Consider the following 21,138-nt stretch of genomic DNA (forward strand, 5'->3'; position numbering starts at 1 on the left):
TCCATCCAGCCAATGGAATACTATTTAGCACTAAAAAGAAATGAGCTATGAAGTCATGAAAAGACATGGAGGAATCTTAAATGCATATTACTAAGTGAAAGAAGCCAATCCAAAAAGGCTACAGACTGTATGATTCCAGCTCGATGACATTCTGGAAGAGGCAAAACTATGGAGACAGTAGAAAGATCAGTGGTCGTCAAGGGTTAGCGGGGAGGGAGGGATGAACAGGCTGAGCAGAGGGGGTTTTAGGGCAATGAAAATACTGTGTATGAACTATAATGGTGGGCACATGTCATTAGACATTTGTGCAAACCCATAGAGGGTACAACACCAAGCGTGAACCTAATGTAAATCATGGTCTTCGGGTGATAATGATGTGTCAGTGTAGGTTCATGGATTGTAACAAATGCACTGTTGTGCTGGGAGATGTTGATAACGCGGGAGGCTATGCGTGTGTGGGGAGAGGGGGCAGATGGGAAATCTCTGTACTTTCCTCTCAATTTTGCTGTGAAATTAAAAGCACTCTAAAAAATTAAATCTTTAAAAAAAATAGCAGACAAAGGATTTCAACAGATTCTTCACAAAAGAAGATACAAGAATGGACACACTGAGCACATGAAAAGATCCTCAACATTATTAGTCAAGACACCATTACACGCTAGTAGGATGGCTAAATTAAAAAGACTGACGACAAGAAGTGCTGCTGAGGAGGTGGAGCAGCCGGAACTCTCGGACGTTGCCAGTGGGAACGTGAAACAGAAGTCACTTTGGGAAACAATTTCTTCTAGAGTTAAATATACATTCATTATTCAACTCAGGAATTCATTTACCCACAACATTTATCCAAACATGTCTACAAAACTTGTGCAGGAATGTTCACAGCAGTTTTATTCATGATGGCCAAGAATTAGAAACAGCTCAAACGTCCACCAACAGGGAAATGGAGGAACAAATGATGGCCTATCCACACAGTGGAATGCGACTCAACAACACAAGGGAATACGTGCTGATACACGCGGCGACGTGCAGGAATCTCAAAATACTCATCTGGAGCAGAGCCAGACACTAATGCAAACATTCAGTAAGGAGTCATATCACAGTCCCCAAAAGGCCCATCGGACACACACTGACAGACAGCAGGTCAGTGGTTGCTTGGGGCTGGGGGTGGGGTGGGTTATTGATTGCAAAAGGGCAGGAGGGAGCTTTTGGGGTGATGTGAAAGCTCTGCCTGGACTGTGGTGGTGGTCTCATGGGTATCCACATCTGTCAAAACTCATCACTTGTATCCTTACTATTAAGGCATTTTATTGTATGTCAAATTATACCTCAATAATGTTGATTTTTAAAAATCGGTTCCTTGGAGAACATTTTTCTGACCATCTCCCTCTCCCACTAGGTCAGACCCCCCCTCCTATGCACGTCCTTCATCACCTGGCTTTTCCTTCCACTGGATTCCCAGATTCGTAGTTCCGTTCTTATTGGTTTTCTCCGGGTTAACAGCCTCTAGATGGGGCGCACCAAGATGTCCTGGATCCCATCTCTCTGGCTCAATGCTGACTGCTAAGCACCTGGCACCATGCCTGCATACGGGTGCTCAATAAGCACCCGTTAAACACACGAATGCAGGAGCTGTGACTGGAGAGGGCCAGACCCTCGAGAGGAGCAAAGGGAAGAGAAGCAGGTGGATCTGGGCCCCAGCCACACCCGTAGACTACAGCTCTGTGGACAGGATGACCTCCGGGTCCCTCCACGTGGGGCCTGGGCTCTTCCTGGGGAAGTTGAGTCGGTGTAATTCCTCGGAGATCTCCAGGAAGGTCTTGCCTTTGGTCTCAGGGAGGAAGAAGCCAGTGTAGATGGCCCCACAGACACACACACCGAGGAAAGGCACATAGATGAAGTGGGACAAGCCCTCCTGTGGGTTAAAAGAGAGCCCGAGACCTGGTGTGGCCCCATCCAGCCCCTGGATGGAAGGCTCCATGACAGGTCATGATGAGGGACTGGACCCTCTTTGCTCAGATAAGCCCCATCCCCTTCAGCCTCAGTCTCCCTGGAGGGAAGCCTCCCGTGGGGGTTCTCATGTGGACAGTGACAAAACCTAAGACAGGGCCCCCTGGGGGGAGGGGCAGGCCTACCATGATGAAGGGGAACCCCAGCCCCACCAGGAAGAGCATGGTCCACATGAGCGCCCCGGAGACCATGTAGGCAGCAGGCCGGGCCGTCTGGTCAAACAGCTCCGTGGCCAGGATCCCTGTTACTCCGGCTGGAAGGAGGAGTGGGGACAGGGAGGTGCCAGCCAGGGCTCTCTGCCCTGCCTTTCCCCAACCTTGCCCCAGACATGAAGGGGCCCCTTGGTGCTCTCCTCCAGCCATTCCCTCCCAGAAGCCTGGGTACAGGTGGGTTGGAGGCAGAGGGGCAGGTTGGCAACATGCGTTCATGTCGACCCATGGTTCACCCAGACATCCATTGGTCCTTTAACAAGACCCAATGCCTGGAGCCCCTGGGGCTGCTCACCTGGGCCGATGCCAAAGCTGAGGATGAAGGCAAAGATGCAGGACATGGCCAGGTAGGGCATCCAGGGGATGGAGCTCTGCAGTAGAGGGGATGGGGTGAGGTGGTCGTTGGGTGGGCTGCAGCCTCCCACTCCTCCCTCACCCCCTGCCCACTTACCTGCAGGTACAGGGCCACTGTGAACACGCTCCCCCAGCAGGTCATCAGGCAGTACCCCCCCATCAGCAGCACACGCCGGCCCAGCCTCTCAATGACCACACACTGCAAAGGAAACTAGTCCTCAGTAACTCACCCCGTGCAGGGGCCATGGTCACCTTGGTTTAGGACAGGCAGTGGGGAGGGGCCTCATGAGGAAGCTGGTGGGGGGATAGGGGAAGTTTATTCCTACAGGAGATGAAGACAGTATGAATTTCCCAGAGGACCTTTGCCACTCAACTTCATTCAGTGTCCTCATGGCAAAATGGTGGTGTGGGTGCCCCTCAAACAGTAGGTGCTCAATAAATGCTTGCTAACTCGTGACATTTGAACAGTGACCTGGAGTGAAGAATGGCTGAGCGCCGAGGACTGAGTCCTGAGTGTCAGCATCCCGAGGGCCCCGCAGGGCTAGTGGCGGGTCAGCCCAGGGCCACACTCACGCTGACAAAGGCGGTGAGCAGCTCGCAGCTCCCGGTCCCGATGATGGCGTACTGGACCTTCTCCTCGGGGATCCCCGCCTCCCGGAACACGCCGGAGGCGTAGGCGTACACCTGCAGAGGGCGGGCCGAGGGCGGCTGGGGCGCGGGCTCCCTCCCACCGCCCGGGCCCCCCTGGGGCGGGGGTCGCGCCTCACCGTGTCGTTCCCGCAGAGCTCCATGGCGCTGCCCAGCACCACCAGGCTCGCCACCTGCCTCCGCAGGGCGCGCTCCCGGAACAGCTCCCACGGGCGCCGCGCGCGCCTGTCCCGGCAGGCGGCGCGCTCCTGCTCCAGCTCCGCCAGCTCGCCCGCCACGTCCGCGGGGCCCCGCAGCCGCTGCAGCGCTGGCGGGGGGAGAGGGCGCTGAGCTCCCCACCGTGAGCTCCCCAGCCCCACTCCTTCCTCCCTCTCCGGGACCCCCAGTCAGAGGGCGATGACCTTCCTGGCCCTGTCATTTCACCGGCACCTCGGACCAAAAAGGGCTTTCGAACCTCAGGGTTCTGCGGACCCATCAAAAGGGACAGACAGTTGCAGTAGGTTGCCATTATCGTCCCCAGTTCTTCACCCCGCCCTGGATCCCTGTCCTTTGCTTTGTGATCTTGCAGTTGCTCCCACTAAAGGGGCAAGTCCGCAGCCCAGCCCTGGGCCTTGGGCTCGGCCACGTGACTCGCTCTGGCCAATAGAACGAGGCTGGAGGGAGGGTGTGCAGGGTCCAGCCCAAGCCTTGAGACCTTGCTCGTTTCTACGTGCGGCGGGGCTAGCCCTCTGGTCCCAGGAGGAGCAGACCTGATCCAGCTGGGACCGTCCTAGATCAACCAATGCCCAGCTGACCTGCATGAGTGACCAAGATGAGCAGAGGCACCACCAGACCCCGCCTTCATGGGCCAACTCTAGAACTCACAGAGGTTTGAGCTAATTATTGCTTCTTTTGTCTGCCACTGAGATGTGGTTGCTAGGAAGCAATTACAAACTGATCAATTAACCAGGAGTAACTGCTACCTGCACTAGGACCTGAGACACAGTATCCGTTCCAAGACCAGGCAGAGGACATGAGGAGGCTGGAAACACGAAAGGCCGTGAATGAAGGGCAGTAACAGGGAGGAAAGAAAACAGACCCAATGAACTTCTGGACTTGGGCGAAGAGATTTCAAGTGTGGAGAGCAGGAACCGGCTGCTTTTGGCTGAGTGCTCTAAGCGTACTAGGAGAAAAACTCAAGCTCAAAGAGACCTTCAGAGGGAACACAATTTAATTAAATTGAACTGATTCCAGCACTTGCTAGGTTAGTTAAATAAAAAACACGAACAAAAACTAAACCTGTTTCTCATCTCTAGCCTCTCCAGATAGCAAAGACAGTCCCAAGTTAAGTTAGAGCCTGGAAGCAAGATGAAATCCAGCGCTCTGCCAGTGAGCCGTGGACTCAGGGAAAGGTCGAATCAAGGGTGTGGCTTAAAGCACTGCCTCAGAGACCCTCATGCCTGGAAAAGGGGCATTTCGGGGCTTACAGGTGTAGGTCCATAGCAAACCAAGAGACCCAAAATTCCAGTAATTAAGTTGCAAGAGAGAAGCACATCTTAAAAAGAATTGTAGTTTTTGGCACACAAATCAAATACATAGAAAATTCAGGTCGTTTTTGAGAAAGGTATATTGACAAAAGCTCCGCCAGCCTGGGTGAAGAGACTGAGACAGTCTGAAGTGTAAAGACTTCTGTGCCCCCATTTTCCACAGGCACGTTTTCTCAGAAGGTGTCAAGGAAGGTGATGGAAAAGGAAGGACACCTCAGATGGCAGAAGCAAGAACCTGGGGAAGCCATGGCTGGGGAGCCGAGCCATGGGCTCCATGGAGGAACATTCCCCACCCCCAAGGCAGGGGACCCAGCAGTGTTTTCCCGGGGGCCCTTCAGCATTTCTAAGGATTGCTGACTGCTTTCTGTTTCTCTGCCTCCTCTTTTTTGAAACGGGCTTGGGTGTGGTTGCACTGTCCCACTTTCACCACTGCCTGTTGAGTGCAGGAGGGGCACTTTGTGTTTTTAGCTCCTAGGTCTCTGGATCAAGAGAAGGCACATATAGACCTGACATGATCTTGAGATCCTGGACTTCAAGCCTGATGCCATGATTGGATGAGACTTGGTGGGGGTGTCCCCAGGACAGCATTGAGCACGTTTTGCACAGGGGAAGGACATGAATAATAATTGTGGCCATGATGGCAAGCTGAGAAGAGTCCATTGGCGGGCCCTGGTCTTTACCCTCCCTCAATCTACACCCTTTGCCATCCGAGAGGGTATGTCATTGATTTTCCCATCCCTTGACTTTGGGCCAGTGGGATCAAAGATTCAGAAAATGCTTGTGCCTTTGGATATGCTTTCTTGTGCCTCTGCCGTCAGCGTAATAAGAACACTCCTGGGCCAGCCTGTTGGTACCGAGAGTGAGAGGAGAGGCATGTACAGCAGAGCTGTACCAGGTGAAACCAGCAGAGTCGTGCAGCCAGCCCAGCGAGTAAAAGAGCAGAAGATACAGTAAGTGATTGATGTTTAAGCCAGAGGTTTTGGGGTTGTTCCTTGGGCATCATTACTGTGGCCACAGCTAACAGATAAGACCATGGGCACCCAGTTGGCATTGGGCCCATGAGGTCTTACACGGTGTTTCATCCCACACGTGTGTGGAGGGCTCTTTCTCTGCACCACCCTGGAGTTCCTGCATGGCAGGGCCTGGGTCTGCTCCATCCCCCTGCCCTGGCACTTAGGACGGCGCCTTGATACAGTTTTGAATGGATAGATGGATGGATCGTGAAACTGAGGCACAAACAGAGGGACAGCTTTTCCCTGATGAATGAAACCCAGAAATGGGCCCCATATGCTCTGGTCAGATGTGCCCCATGGTCAAGGGTGATGTGGGGGACCGAGATCAGGGACTCACCTGCCAGGCAGGCCTCGGTGTCTCCACAGTCAATGAGGAGGTAGCGCGGGCTCTCGGGAAGCAGGGGCAAGGAGGCCAGCTGGAGCAGCCCGGGCACCAGGCAGCTGGCCAGCAGCAGGGGCCAGGCCTGCGGGCCGCCCAGGAGCTCCCTGGGGAGGCAGAGGAGAGGCTGGGCCAGACGCCTCCTTGCCAGAGCCCCACCCCCTGCCTGCCTGCCCTCCTGAGGGCAGAGGGCCTGCACTGCCCTGTGCCTCTTCCTGACTGGCTCTGGGTCTGGACGCCAAGAGCCCTCCACCCAGGCAGGGACCTAGGATAAGGCAGGGCTGCAGCCCCACGTCGTCCCTAGCAACTCCTCTTCCCAGGGCTCCAGGCTCTGCCCTCTCCTCTCTTTTCTGAGATGACCAGGACATGCTCCTCTTTAAGAGCCCAAACCTTCACCCTCTCCTTTGTTAAGACCTGTTTCTGCTCCCTGGTCTGGAGAGGATGGAAATGGGTGATTCACACTGAAGTGTGGCTGACTGACATCAATTTTGTGTACCGGCCAGATGGAAGCGGACAGGGTTTCAGTGCCTGAATACACAGAAGCAAAGCCTGAATCTCCTTGGTGAGCAGGGGAGAAACTCAGGTGAAGAAGGGCTTTTCTGACACCCCTCTAACCACTCAGTGCACGCGGCAGGGCACCGACCTGAGTCCGACCACCTGGCCCATCACGACCCCCAGGGCGGTGAAGATGGCTGAGGTCATGGCCACGGCTCCTCGGAGCTCCTTGGGGGCGCTCTCCCCTAGGTACATGGGCTGGACGTTCATGCTCACACCTGGATGTGTGCACATCACTAAGTTTTAGAGAACTTGGTTTCACAGCAATAGAAACTAATATAGACATTGACACCTGGCTGTATAAACAGTAGGGACTCAAGAGGGAGTTGTTGATGGGAGCCCCTATAAGCCCAGGTGGATGTGCTCGAATTTCTGCTTCCTCACATGACAAGCCCCGGAAACTGAGGAGTCCCTAACAGGCTATTCTGCCTCTGTAGGGAAGATCAGAGAACTCATCCTAGATGCCTTTACACCTTGGCTGCCAGGAAGCTCGTGGCTGAGACTGATGCTCCAACCCAGGACCTCTGTTAGCGTAGGTTGGGGATGTCTGTCCTCACACCCCTGTTCAACTTTTGTATTTTTCTTTATACATTTTAAGTGTCTAGTTATATGAGCCTTTTAAGATAAACCATATTTAATCATTTTGCAGGAAAAGGTGGGAATGAATGAGAAGGAAATCAATGAATAAAGCGAATAAATGAATGACGGAAGGGAAGGAATGAATGAGCAGGGCTAGAGAGGCAGGATGAGACGCCCTCTGCCCATACCTGCACTGACTCCTACGAGCAGCCGTCCCAGCATGATCATCTCGAAGGAGCCTGCTCTGCGGCTGAAGCCAAACAGGATTGCTGCGGCCACCACAAAGACGTTATTCACCAGCAGGGACTTCTTCCTTGGGGGGCGGGGGACACAGGTGAGAGAGCTCGGGTTCAGTCCAGAGGGACCATCTCTGGGGACCCCTCTGTGCCTCTCCAGCCGGCCCTGGTCAGACCTGTGCGTGTGCGCAAGTGTGAACTGTGTCAAGGAGTCTGAACTGCATGAACGGAAATGACCACTGGCCATTGTACCTGGGTGACCACGGTGTGGCTGCAGGGGCATACTACCACTCCCCCCCAACCCAGCATACCCCCAGACTGCTTTTTCTGCCTGTGCCATACCTTGAAATGACAGAGCTTATATTTTATGGCTTTATCCCTACAGATGAAATATTGTTCTCTCAAGGTCCGCTGGAAAATGAAGGGACTGATATCTAATTTCTCAGACTCAATGAAACATGGGAGGAAGAACAGGGACTTTCAGACTGAGGGAGGGGTGATGGGAGTCCGGGGAAGTCCCCTCACATTTCCCCCCTGTGTTATAGAGTCACTTCTCAGAAGCTTCAGGATGGCTGGACGGCCCATGCCCAGTTCAGCAGGACAGACTGCAAACAAGGAAGGGGCGCTGGAAGTGTCAGCGGCTCCCCCAAGATGAAGCACCGGCTCTGGGCTCCTGATGCTGAGCTCAGCAGTGCTGTCTACAGACCCCTCAGGAGAGCTGAGCGTGGGTCATATGCTCGCTGAACCGACAGCGAAACTGGAGCCCAGAGGAGGCCAGTGCTGCCCAAAGTCAGCAGCACATCGGTGATGGAATCCCAGCTGCAGCTTAGACGTCCTGGGTCCAGAGAATGGACGAGGTCAGGAGATTATGACACACTCAATCCAGTGGTAACTCCAGTTGTAACTAATATACCATATATGGTTTCCTCACTGCTATACATTAATAAAGTACTTCAATTGTGGCTATTCATCTGGTGAATGCACTTTGCTGCATTTCAATACACAGACACAGAAACATTTAGCTGTCACCGGGCAGGGACAGTATTACACCTTTACGGACCTGCCTTAAGGACACAGCAGCTCTCTAGCTCTGGGCCACAACCTCCTCCACAGGGAGCTGCGCAACCCACAGAGCATCCTGCTGACCCACTACTGGAATGACCCTGTCCTGAAAGGACCTGGAGAAGAGGAAGCAGCAAGGACACCAGATGTCTTGGTGAGGTGCAAGCATGACAGCATGGAAGCGTGAGTGAGGGGCCACCTGTCAGTAAGGTTCCTGGGTCCAATGAACCAACACGTGTCAGCACATTTCCTCCAAGTGTGTGACAAATTGCTGCCCTTCCTCCAAGAAGGACAGGCAAATCTCAGAGGGCTTCCTGCCGTTTTGGAGGGAGCATGTGCACATTGGGTGTCGGGATCTGACACACATACCAGGTGATTTGGGACCTGGCAGCTTTGAGTGGAGCTAAGCAAGAGGAGTGTTCTCTTGTGTCCAAACCTAGTGCACAGAGCTCTGCCATCGGCCCTGTAGACTAGCAGACCGTCCGCTGCTCCGAGTGCCTGTGGCAGTTGGCTAAAAGGAGAACACAGTGCAAGACCTCGGGTCTTGGAGGAAAGCCCCTCTACCTCAGTGAATTACCATCCTCTCAATGAGAAATAACTCCTGGTCTTGTCACTAGGCCCTAGTGGGGAGTAAACACCAGAGTGTGGGACCATGTACCCATGTACCCAGGACCATGTGCCTGGTTGCTGTGTGCCCATCAGGAATGGGGTGCATGTGACACTCCTGTGCTAAGCATGAGTGAGCCCAGTAGCACTCAGTCACTATTTAGTGACGCCCGTGGGGGCCCCAAAGATTCCCACAAGCAGGTTACTCACATCAGCACGCCTGCTCTGCCCCTGCTGCTGCCCTTCTCCCAGGCACACCCGGGGCCTCAGTCTTTAGTTTAAAACAAAACAAAACCCAAAACTTGACCTTGCTTTGCAGATGGTTGTGTGCATATGTTTGTTCTAGCCAGAAATGCAGAGCTATGGTCGCTCAAAGGTGGCCCTAACAGATATTGGAGGAGTTAAACCCTTCCTCTAGATAGAATGTTGAGAATGGAATTTTGTCCCTGTTCCAAAGGCTTTGGTTAGATCGTCAAAGTCTTACATGAAGCAGGATTTGCAGCCTGGCTTCAAGGAGGTGCAGGGAAGGGAGCAGAGGCAGCTGTCAGAACTGGCCCAGAGCCTGAACATACACCTGTCCATGTTTCCGTTCAGCACAAGTCCCTGCCACTGCAAAGACTCTGCGTGACCAGGCGGCCTGGATGGCCCCTCTGTGAGGGCATCCCGCTCTCGTCCTCAGCCAGCCCAGCGCTCGCTCCATTGGCTCGTAAACACAGCAGGGAGGGTCTCGAGGACAGAAAATGCACATGGACTCAACGACAGGGGCTTCCTGTCACCAAGCTGACGAGCTACCTTGCCACCCTACACAGCCAACCCTGACTCCCAGAAACGGCAACAAGTGTCAGGGCTCCAGTCAGCTCCTGGGTGGAAGGTGACCTCCTTCCACTGGTCCCTGCCTTGGGGATGGGCCACTAATTTGTTAGAATTGGAACAGACACATGGGCTGAGTCTGAATTTTCAATTCCTTCCCTTCATGCTTCTGCCAGTGCCACCATCTAGGGACACTGTTCCAGGTATCACTAGATATGCAGGCAACAGCTCTCATCACCTTTTTCTTTGCAGGAAGAGCCTCAGTTCGTTTGGGAATGTGCCCCTTCCCCATACGGCTCAGGTGTGACCCCGATCATCCAGCCCAGTCTTGGTGACCCCGTTCTCCGTGCCAGTGACTCAGGGCTGGGCAAGGAGACCCGGGGCGTTTTTGACAGGTGTTTTTCTTTCTGATATAGAGCACTGGCCTGGAAGAACTCCCCCTCTGCCGGGTGGTGCTGCATCTGGGTGAGGCCGCTGTAGCTTCCCAGCTGCGAGCCTGAAGACAAATCTGACACACAGTGGAGCTGGCAGCCAAGGGAATCTCGGAGGAGCAGAGCTGGGGCTGCGGTGGCCCTTCATGAAGGCAGCCACCTCCAGACTTCTTGTTGTGTGAGATCAAGGGTCTCCTGTTGTTTTCGCCAACTGAGTCCTGGTTTTCTGTTACTTGCAGTTGAAGACATCCTTACAGATACACGCATTAGATATACAAGCATGGCATCCATGTAATTTTGTAGCCAGTGAAGGAAGTCACATCAGTGAAAGAAGAGAGGCTGGTGCCCGGGGCCTCCATTGCGTTAGGAATCCCATGATGCAGAAGCAGATGAGCTCAGAGCAGAACAACCTGCTGAAGATCCTCCAACAGCAGGCCCACCAGGCCCACTCCAGAAGGAAGATTTGAGTCATCCGCAATGGGCAGAGCCTCAGCCGGCGGAAGTGCTGGCCCCAGACAAGAGTGGAGAAGCAGAGGATGGAAGGCGCCGATGTGCGACAGCCTGTGACCAGTTCTGAAACCAGAAGAACTCCTACCTGTGTTTCCAGACTTTCTGTGTCACATGCTTTAAAATAAATTCACCCACTACTTTTCTTTTGCTTCATTTTTTTCCTACTCTTTCTTCTTCTTTCCTCCTCCCATGGGGTGTCTTGGTGGCAGGTAAATTTATCATGAAGTGTATAGATAGCAGAATATCAAGAGGTTAACTGCAGGGCTGGCAGAATGGTCATCAAGTGGAAAGCCTGTGCTCAGAAAGAATATCTCCATTACATTGGCTTGGTGGCTGTGACAAGACAATGCTGTGAGTGGTGTCACTTGGGAAGGGGTGAAGACACAATGCTGGTGTATATGATGGCACAGTCGAGTAATGTTAGGAGGGGCATGTATGGAACTGAATATATGGGAGAAATGTGTCTACTCCCACCAGGTAGCTAGCAAAGGGGTGGACTGTGGTTGCCATTTGTCTTTCTGCCCAGCATTGCGTCTCTCCTGCTCCTTCACAGGTATAGGCATGTGACCCAAGGTGGGCCAGTAAGAACCCGTCTTCCTGGATTCTGAATCTTGCCTGAAGATGGTGGAGATGGAATGTAGTTGGAGCTGACGGGCTGGAGGCATCCTCCAGGAGGAAAGTCCAATGCTCTGGCTGTCGAGATCCTCGGCCCCGCCTTGGCTCCTGCCTCCTCAAGACCTGCCTTTTGACCCTTCCTTCCATTCTGTGAGCCGCTCCAGTGTCCTTCCGGTGATTACAATTTTCCATTAACTCAGTCAGAGTCGGTCTCTCTCGTTTGTGACCCAAGAACTGCATCAGTTGGATACTCGGGGGAGATGAGGCCCAGGGAGAATACACTTGTTTACCGCCAAAGGGCATTTGTTGGTGGATGGGGAACTGGAAACCTGGAGTCCTCCCTCCCTCACAGCACAGGATTCCTCCCTCGGCCCAATCTGCTCGGAAGGGTGACCCTCCTGGTGGAACTATGGGCAGAATAAGAGGCTGGGTGAGCAGCTGGCCTGGGTCTGGGCCTGCTGGTGATGTTCCATCTCCACATTCTCCAGCCTGCAGACTGGAGTGCCCTCGTGTAAAGGGCACTAGGGGTACACAGGAAGCACTTACCTTCCCAGCTTGATGGCCAGGGGCCCTGCAAGCAGCGCTCCAAAGAGGCCCCCCAGGGGGTACAGGGACACGATGAGGGACCACACAAGCAGAACCAGGTGGTCGGGCAGCGGCTGGCCAGTCCGGGCCCACCATGTCTCATTAGTGAAGTCCTGAATGTGCTGTGGACAGAGATGCCCGTCAGCCTCCCAGGGAGGGGCTTCCCACCTTATGCCTTCTCCCCAGGGCTCTGCCTCTGTGGAGTGGCCACCAGCTCCCCTGAGTGATGCTCCTCCCTGAGGGGCGGGAACAAGCCTGCCTGAGCCCCACCCTATGAGTGCCCTGTGCTGGTCTCTCTCACAGGCAGTGTCTCCGGGAGCTAGTGCTGGACAGTCTCCCCGTGCCCCTCCGAGTCCACTGTCACCTGTCTCCCTGCTTTAGGCCCAGGAAGCCACTTACAAGGGCCACATCAGCGGGCCCCCTTGCTGACTGGCTCCCCGTTGGACTAGCCTGTGGTGAGCCCCCGCAGGGCATCAGAGGAGGCAAGAGAGAGAGGCCATGGTCTGGGGATATCTGTGCCCCGAGTGCCTGGGGCTCCCGTCCTGGGAGGTCACCTCAGGCTGGCTGTGAGCTCGACCAGAGGTCACTGCTCCTCTCGAGGGGGCCTATGCCACATGGCTCTGTCCTTTGGTTCTGGGAACTGCTCCTCCCACTGTGCCTCTGCGGATCAGGTGGTAAGGACTCGGTGTTCCTACTGCATTCCTGCACCCGCACCGCCTCATGTGTTCCTGATGCCCCTCAGTCCTCTGTAAACCTGCCTTTGTGGTCTCTAAAGCTGCTTGACTCATCTGGAGTGAGCCACGTGTTTCCAGGGACCCCGACTGTGACAAGCCCTCGGGAGTATTCTGTTAGACACATATTACTCTGCTCCTTGTTAACCCTGGGAATTGGGCCCAGAGAGGGGAAATGACCTGCCCACGGTCAGGGCTGCACCGGGGAGTTTGGAACCCCGGAGCCCCACCCTGCCCCACACAGCTGCCACTTTAGGAAGCGAACGGAGGCCAGGAGGTCAGGAATGACTGAGCATGGGGAAGGCCAGACACCCTTCCCTTGGTCAGAGATGAATGTCAGTGTCTGGCTGGTCTTGGGCCTCGGGACAGGACGTGAGAAAGGCAGTGGGTTTAGGTGTGGGGAGAGCTCTCTCCTGCCCAGCCAGCTCAGGGTAATGGCTGTTGGCCTGGTGCCCGCCAGGTCCCTCTTGGGGAAGGACCCATCCAAGGGAGCTGGGACCAGGGCCAGCCTCCCAAGATCTGGGCTGGAACTCCTCAAGAGTGACCATTCGGGGGGTAGGCGGAGCCTCTGAGCCCCCGAAAGTCCCATTTGCAGGGGCAATGAGGCCTGTGAGAAGCTGGCCTGCGAGCACCCTGCTGCCAGCGGATCCCTCTGCAGCCTGAATGTGTGCACTGAAGTGGGCACTCATGTGCTTGTGGACGAACAGACAAACAAATGCTGCAGCTCAAACCTCCCTTTCTAAACCCTTCATTCCATCCTTCCTTTAAGAGGCTGGGCTGCTGTAACTGTTCCTGCCCAGAATGTGCTCCCATCCCCAGCTCTGCCAACTGCTAACATACCTTCCTTTCAGGAAGTTCTCTCCCATTGTGAATCACAGCCTCCCCATCCCCTTAAAGGTGGTCACCTGACCCAGACCTGGCCAATCAGAGTGCTCCATCCTCCTGACCACACGATTGGTCAACAGGTATGTATCTAAACCAGCCAATCAGATTCTTCCCAGGCCTTTCCGCTGGAGCTACCAGGGAAGACTTTATTTGGGGTTCCCAGCTGGCAAGAAATGAGCCTGGTGACAGCTGTTGTCACTGGGTGGAGGGTGAGGCCATGCAGGGACAGGAGAGCCCCAGTTCCGTCCTGGGGCCTGGCTCCTGCAGCTCTTCCCCCCACCCCCAGGGTGTGCAGCCCCACCTCCTTCCCAGCTACATGACAGGACACTCTCCCTTCTGAAGGAAGTAAGAGGTGGCTTCTAGCACTGGGGCTGAAAGATCCCTCCTTTCCACAGGCACTCCCTGAAAATTGACATGGGCCAGGCCAGCGTCACGTGCTGAGGATTCAAAGATGACTCAGACACTGAGAGCAAACCAGCAGGAGGATGAGAAAGGCACCTGCACCATGGATATGCGTCGGGGGGTGACTTCCAGCTGGGGGGTGTTGATGGAAGGATCTGGAAGGTGATGGTATTTGGGAGGGTTCTGAAGGGCGTCTGCATGTGGGGCAGAGAGGGTTTCCAGGGGGAGGAGGCTTAGAGAAGGGTGGTGTGCTTTTGGGGGACTGCATTTAACCTGCTTCGGTAGCAGGGTTAGGGGAATGAAGGTGGCAGACAGAGGACAGGTTCTGATCCCAGGAGGCCTGGAACTTCAGGAGGATGAGTCTGTCCTTATTCCCATAGGCACTGGGGGGTGGGGGGGTGGGTTACAGAATGTTTCTGGGAGGGGAGTGGCCTGATCAAACTTGAGAGACTGAAGGCAGGGAGTCCAGTGAGGAGGCCCGGCCAGCAATCCAGGCCGGAGAGGTAGGGCCTGAAGTGGGGTTGTGGTCAAGACACAGGGAGAAACAGCTGGATGCGAGAGGTAGTTAGGAAGCACTTGGCGTCCGAGAGAGGAGGGCAGAGTCAAGGCTGACCCCGAGTGGGTGACAGTGGTGTCATCCACTGACATTAGGGACTCAGGGGGACATGTGGGCTCGGGGGAGGATGCAGAGCTGGGTTTGAACCCACAGGACCTGTGGGACATCCCAGGGAAGATGAACCCGTGGGAGAAAGCGCCACCAACTGGACGCTGGCCTGAAGCTCCAAAGGGGTCAGCTGTCAGCCATCGCCCAGCACCCACTGGAATGATGACGGGGGGCAAGGAGGGTACATACCAAGGTTGGGGCATTGATGATGGAGAGGTTGTAGCCAAACTGAAAAGTCCCACCAATGCCAGCTGCACAGATGGTCAGGAGCAGGACCTTGCCCTGAATCTGAGGGAAGAGAGAACACAGAGTGACCACTAACAGCCTCCACCTCCGTCCTGGGGCTGCAGCCTGCCAATCACAGCACTGCAATCGGTCTGAGCCAGGCAATGAGAGGAGAGGAGTCACCCAGGTCACAGGGCTAGCAGGTAGCAGAGGAACCCAAGCCTTCTGCTCTGAGCCTAGGACCCTGCTGTCCCTTCACCCCCCAACCCCACCCCTGCCAGCATTTTCCTGAAAGGGACAGCAGTTTCGGCCCTCCATGCCGGACTGTCCCTGGGCTTGCCTGCTGTGGTTCGGCAGGACCACGCTCTGAGCTGGGGCCCCAGTGGATGATGCTCTGCCCCTGGCAGGACAGCAGCCCGTGAGCCCCAGTGACTCGCTCCACCTGAACATTCTCCAACAGAGTGGCTGGGGATCCTCTTACCTCCCAGCCTGGTGTGCAATGAGGATAAGAGAAGGGGCCACATGGACTACACGTGGGGACATGGGGGGCATATGGAGCAGCACAGAGCAGCCGCAGCTGGTGGCAGTGCCTGGGTCCCAATGCCAGCCCTGCCCTTGCTCCCTCACCCTTTCTGAGTCACTTTCTCGCTGGACCTGGAGATAATAATGCCCACCTCCAGGGTGGGAGACAGCCACGGTACACATAGGCCACACACACTGGGTCCCATAAAGGACAGCTCCTCATCCTAGTGCAACGCCCTTAGAGATGGAGGGCACCAGCCATGAGCACTTGGGGCCCTGAGGCTCCATCCCGTTTAGTTGGAATTTTTTTGGAATTCAGAATCTTATTTGTATTTTTCCTTTTATAATTTTTAATTACAAAATACCATTCTCGTTAAAATTTTGAAAATTCAGTATATGCTGAAAATTCTCCACTCCCTCAAAGGCACGGCAATGAACTGCTCCCCTCAGATGTTCTCCTCGGCATTCACAAAGTAGTTAACTATACAAAAATCAAACCGTTGATCTTTTCCCAGCAAATCCTACTGCTTTTCTCGTTTTGGCAAATCATTGTGCAAATTTAAGGTCCTACAAGTCAAATTGATCATTTTTCTATTTTTATTTTTTTGGTGAGGAAGATTGGCCCTGAGCTCACATCTGGGCCAATCTTCCTCTGTTTTGTATGTGGGATGCCACCACAGTGTGGCTTGATGAGTGGTGTGTAGGTCTGTGCCCAGGATCTGGATCTTTGAACCCTGGGCTGATGAAGCAGTGCATGCAAACTTAACCACTACACCACCAAACTGGCCCCATGAAGATTTTTTTTAATACTTAAATACAAGTTTCATGGCAGAAGGATGTTTGGCTAACAGTTTTCTGAAGAACTTCCAGAACCTGAGGACTGTTTACTCGTCTGTCAGTCAAATACCAAGTGCCTGTCCCAGCCAAGAACTGTGCTGGGGCACATACAGCTGGCAGAAGAGGGACATGCATGCACCATTTGGTGAGATACTGTGCTGGGGATGGGGAGGCAGAGGAAGAGGTTCTGGTGGGCAGGGTCCTGCCAAAGATCTTGCCACAGGTCTGGAGACTGGTCCGTGACAGGCACCCTGGCTGCCCACAGTTCCTATAAGGCCTAAGGAACTTCCTCCCAATCCGGAAGCCTCAGGAGAAAGCCAGTTGAGAAGGCGGTAGTCAGTCTCACTGGAGTCAGGGCAAAGCTCCATGCAGGCTGCATGCAGGTGAGAATTCCTCTAAGAGAGCAGATCTGCAGAAAGCAGCAAGAGACAAGTGCCTGCCGACAACAGAGCCCATGCGGCAGGGGGTGCTGGCACGTCTCCAAGACAGCAGGAATCATTTAATTCCATGAGATCCTGCATTGGAGATTGCCTAGTCCGGTGCCTGTCATGAGAAGCATTCAGACGGTAGCTACGACGGTGATTCTTAACTCAGTGAACAAATCTTTCTTGCCTCCCTACTATGGACAATAAACCTACTGTTCTAGGAGCTGGGGATACAGCAGTGAACAAGAGACTCAAGCAGCGGCCTCAGGGGGCCTTCCTTCCAGTGGAGCAGACAGGAAATAACAAAACCAACAAGGAAAACATACAATCTGTTAGCTAGTGCGACGGAGACGTAAAGCAGGGCAGGGTGAGGGGGGAGCTTTTGGAGAAGGTGGTCACGTGACATTTGCACAAAGACCTGAAGGAGGGGTGTACGTGCGCTGTGCTCACATCTGAAGGAAATCAGCGCGGGTTGGAGAGAAACCAAGGGACGGGGTGGTGGGCGGTGTGGGCGTCCTCTTCTGGTACCCCCATGCCCTCGGTGAAGCAGGACGTCAGGACAGAGCTTAGAGGAAGCATGGAGGAGGAGATGGCGGTTGAGGAAGAGGCGAGAGTGGGAAACAGTCACAGGAGGGGGTTGGTAGCCACGGTTGCAGCGCCCAGGGCCGGGTGCCTCTCGGGGCGCGTCTGGCCCTGACGAGGACGAGGACCGCGAGGGCATCGCGATGCGTGCCAGCCCGGGATGCCGCCGGCCCGCGTATCTGCAGACATGTGACCCCTCGCCACCCTGCACTGGCCACCAAACCATCCCTGCGCGTGCACACCTACGCATGCTCGTCTGAGCCCAGCACCAAACTCCACAAACAAGCACGAGGGGTTTCTGTACATTTGACGCCGTCGTGAAGCCTTCCAGAGTGGCCGCGCCCGTGCAGTTCACGCTGGTCCTCAATCCCTTATCTGAAACGCCTAGGCCGGGCAGGTTTTGGACTTCAGACCTTTCCAGATCGCAGGAGGGCATCGAGCACGTACACATTTCTCCAGTATTCGGGAGAAGTGCGGCCTGTGAGCTTCTGCCCTGCCCCAGGGGAACCGCGGCCACCATCGCCGGGCAGGTGCCGGCACATGCGCGCTGGGGGGAGGGTGGTGCACTCATTTCACTAGGACATTCGCCAGAAGCAAATGAGCCGAGAGGGAGAAACGCATGCGCAGAGAACGTTAGAGGGGCGCAAACTCAGGTTGAGGCAGAAGCGCATGCGCAAGCGCAGTACGTGTTGAGGGAAGTCGATGAGCTGACGGCTTGCGCAAAACATACAGCCGAGACGCAGGCGCAGTGGCGCACGGAGCGGCGAGACTCCCACGCGGAGGGCGGCCGAGGCGCAGGCGCAGGCGCAGGGGGCGTTAAGAGGTGTCGGGGCCGTGAGCGGGTCGCCTAAGTCCGAGGCCGTAAGAACAGCTGCTGTTCATCCTCCATCCCTCCCTTTCTGCAGTTCTGTGGCCGAAAAGCCGCTTACTCCTTACTCCGCCGAGCCTGGAGCCCATCTCTGCAGACCAGAAGGGAGCTTGGGCCGAGGTCACCCCGGCCCACGCCCTGCCTCCGCATCTGCAGGTCCCAGCCGGCGGGTCTCATCACCTTGTTCCAGACTCCCCGGAAGTTCCGGCCCTGCGCCCCCCGTCCCCTCCCTCGCTGCCGCCTCCGGAGTGAATCTGCGGGTTCCTGCCTGTCTCCCGCTCCGACCGCCGCCGTCGCCCTTTCTGGCCCCTCTGCCCGGCCTCCCCTTTCCTCCATCTGGCGCCCCTGCCGCCACCGGGGCCCGGGCGGCCCAGTCCCTGGGAAGCTCCTGTCCCTGGGCACTGGTTGAAGGCGTAGCCCTCAGATTCTGCACGGACATCCCCACCCTCCTTCAGTCAAGGTGTCCCCACCCATTCCCCGGAGGTGGGGCAGAATTGGGAGAGACCGAAAGGCCGACCTACCAGTCTCTGGAGCGCTCGCATCTGTCCGACTTGGCCGAGCTAGTGACTTGGAATGCCGAGAAGATAACCCGTCTCGGCTTGCTGCCAGGGGATCCATTGCGTGAGAGGCTCGCCCCGCCTATAGTCGGGGCGCGTTCGGAGGTGAGAAACCGTAGGGTCCACTTGGCTGGATTAATCTTTTATTTCTCAGGGCTTCTCGTGGAACAGGAGTTGGATAAGGGCCAAACCGGAACCAGACTTGCCAAAGATGCTATTTATGGTCATGGAAATGGACCTGAGAGTGACCTTAGGAAGTCACCTGAGCGGAGACTGACAGGACATGCCCCAGGATGGATGCTGCAGTATCGCTGTTGCTCGAGCTTGGTTTTTGTCTGATGTTTGCTGCTCTGAACGTTTAAAAATCTGTAGAGACCCCGTGCATTCTTAAGGAAAAATACAATAAGTAAAATGTTAGCAGTTGCTAATTGCATGCTTTTCTGCGTTTACTGAGACGATCGGATGGGCTTGTACTTTACTCCGTTTAACAGCTCAGTTACATCCATAGTTTCTAGTGATTTCGAAGGTTCCTTGAATTCTTGGGGTAAACACGACTTGTCATAATGTTGTAATTGTTGCTATCAACACACTGTTGGTTTCTGTTGCTAATATTTTGTTTAGATAGATTTATTTTTTTCAAAACAACTATTGTTTTTTTCGTCTCTTTAAAAAATCTTTGGAGAAATAATGGACTAATAAATGGTGCTGGGGCAGTGGATTCTCTCTCTGGGGAAAAATGAAATTGGATTTCTACCTCACCTGGTACATAAAAATCATTCCAGGTGCATACAAACTAATTTGAAAAGCACACTTTAAACATTTTAGAAGAAAATAATGAATGTTTTTATAACCTCAGGATAAACCGTACAGGTTTCTTGTGAAGATTTAAAGTCATTAAAATTAAAAATCTGTGTTAAAAGACACAAGAAGATGAAACCAAAAGCTACCGACCAGGAGCAGGTGTCCACAAGCATATGACCAACAAAGTGTGAGTATTTAGAATATATAAAGAATTCCTACATATTCATAAAGAAAAGGAAAGGAGCAAAGGCTATGAATGGGGAGCTTACAGAAGAGAACTGAAGTGGCCAAAAAAACGAAGGAAAAGGTGCTCCGGTGTATTAGTGATGGGGAAATGCAAATGAAATCCACAAGGGGGGGCTGTTTCCCACTCAGCGGGTTGGCACTTTGATTCTGGCAGTACCAAGGTGGGAAGAATCAGTTGGGATGCTCATCTACTGTTGATGAAAATGTAAATTTGTGCAGCCATGGGGAGAGCAATTTGGGGTATCTAGGAAATTGAAGTTGCAAATGCCTGGTGACCCAGCAATTCCTGAAGTTCCACTCCTGGGCTTTGCCTTAGAGAAACTCTTCATCTCATGCCCAAGAACCTCTCTTCATAAATGCAGCATTGCCTGTAATACCGGAAAACTGTCAACAACTCAAATGTCAATCATGAGGAAAATGGAGAAACAAACTAGTAAACGCTAGAATGCCCCTCATCAGTGAAAAGCAATGTACTTGAGGAACGGTATCGGTGTAAGGGAAGCAAAGCTGTGTGAATAAAGTTGCAGAAACGTGCATAGATGGTAAAGCCTTTATAGTTTGGAAATACACAAAACCACACCTATGTCTTATGTCGAGTAGGAATAAATAGGTATGTGGTAAAAGCTTGAGGGAGTACCTGGGGTGATAAGTACCAAATTCAGAATTGCGTTTAATGTTCTGAGTCCAGGACCTGGCCAGGCTGGGGTGCCCCCACCACCCCGGTTCCCCCCCCCCCATCCCCCGCCCGCCATTAATTATTATCCTTAAGCCAGGAAGCTTGAGGTGTCTGTTCGGCAGACATTAACTGGGAGTTTAACCTTGAGTCTGAAAGCCGTGGTTGTATTTGTGGCAGCTGGTGCTGATTTCTGCTCCCCTCACGACCCTCACGTGGGTAGGTTCAGCCTCCTTTACGGAGGAGTCCCTGAGACTCCACAAGGTCAAGCATGTGCCGTGTCAACCCACTGCAAAAACCCTCCAACCCTCCTGGAAGTCGGAGCTGGTCTTTCCCAGAACTCCCAGTTCAAGGGCAGACCCTGCGGGTTGGGGCCCCTGGTGGCTTAGCCCCAACAGCGCCCCCAAACCACACATGAGTTGGGGGGAGTGTCAAAAGACCCTCCAGCCCTGGGCTTCTCGCGTTGGAGTCTCGGTTTCGCGGGTGAGAAGGCAGAAGTGGCGGGCAGGGGAAGAGGGGTAACCTGCCCACAGCTGCCAGCTGCTCAGGGACTGCGTGGCCCGAGGCCAGTCGTGGGTAGTGATCCTCCCCTCTC

At 54.2% G+C, this 21,138-nt stretch overlaps 1 protein-coding gene and 1 long non-coding RNA gene across 16 annotated transcripts; one reads left to right on the top strand and one right to left on the bottom strand.

Annotated features, from left to right (window-relative positions):
- Positions 1–862: 862 nt before the first annotated feature.
- SLC2A11 (solute carrier family 2 member 11) lies at positions 863–19,534 on the bottom strand. 15 transcript variants are annotated; one of them, XM_070626853.1, is made up of 12 exons: positions 17,703–19,534; positions 14,997–15,095; positions 12,087–12,247; positions 7,459–7,583; positions 6,780–6,909; positions 6,095–6,243; positions 3,338–3,525; positions 3,144–3,254; positions 2,668–2,769; positions 2,512–2,587; positions 2,160–2,260; positions 863–1,912 (listed from the first exon to the last, which is right to left on the bottom strand). In XM_070626853.1, exons 1-12 carry the CDS (start codon positions 17,967–17,969, stop codon positions 1,712–1,714), a joined length of 1,710 nt encoding a protein of 569 aa, XP_070482954.1. In that variant the 5' UTR covers positions 17,970–19,534; the 3' UTR covers positions 863–1,711. The 15 variants fall into 15 exon arrangements, with proteins under 15 accessions (XP_070482954.1, XP_070482953.1, XP_070482958.1 ...); XM_070626852.1 differs by having other exon boundaries at positions 2,133–2,260; XM_070626857.1 differs by having other exon boundaries at positions 18,788–18,975.
- On the top strand, positions 3,643–8,476 carry LOC139084419 (uncharacterized). The gene is made up of 3 exons (XR_011541759.1): positions 3,643–5,694; positions 7,341–7,604; positions 8,052–8,476. It is a non-coding gene; the product is annotated as an uncharacterized lncRNA (long non-coding RNA).
- Positions 19,535–21,138: the final 1,604 nt, after the last annotated feature.

This window comes from Equus przewalskii, chromosome 7 (assembly GCF_037783145.1).
Source record: "Equus przewalskii isolate Varuska chromosome 7, EquPr2, whole genome shotgun sequence".
NCBI classification, from domain to species: domain Eukaryota; kingdom Metazoa; phylum Chordata; class Mammalia; order Perissodactyla; family Equidae; genus Equus; species Equus przewalskii.

Coding starts and splice junctions, on each gene's coding strand:
- SLC2A11 (XM_070626852.1), bottom strand. CDS start 17,969: ATGAGTGCACCACCCTCCCCCCAGCGCGCATGTGCCGGCACCTGCCCG. Junction 6,244..6,779: donor GGCCAGGTGGTCGGACTCAG/GTCGGTGCCCTG, acceptor CTGCCTCCCCAG/GGAGCTCCTGGGCGGCCCGC. Junction 2,588..2,667: donor CAGTGGCCCTGTACCTGCAG/GTAAGTGGGCAG, acceptor CCTCTACTGCAG/AGCTCCATCCCCTGGATGCC.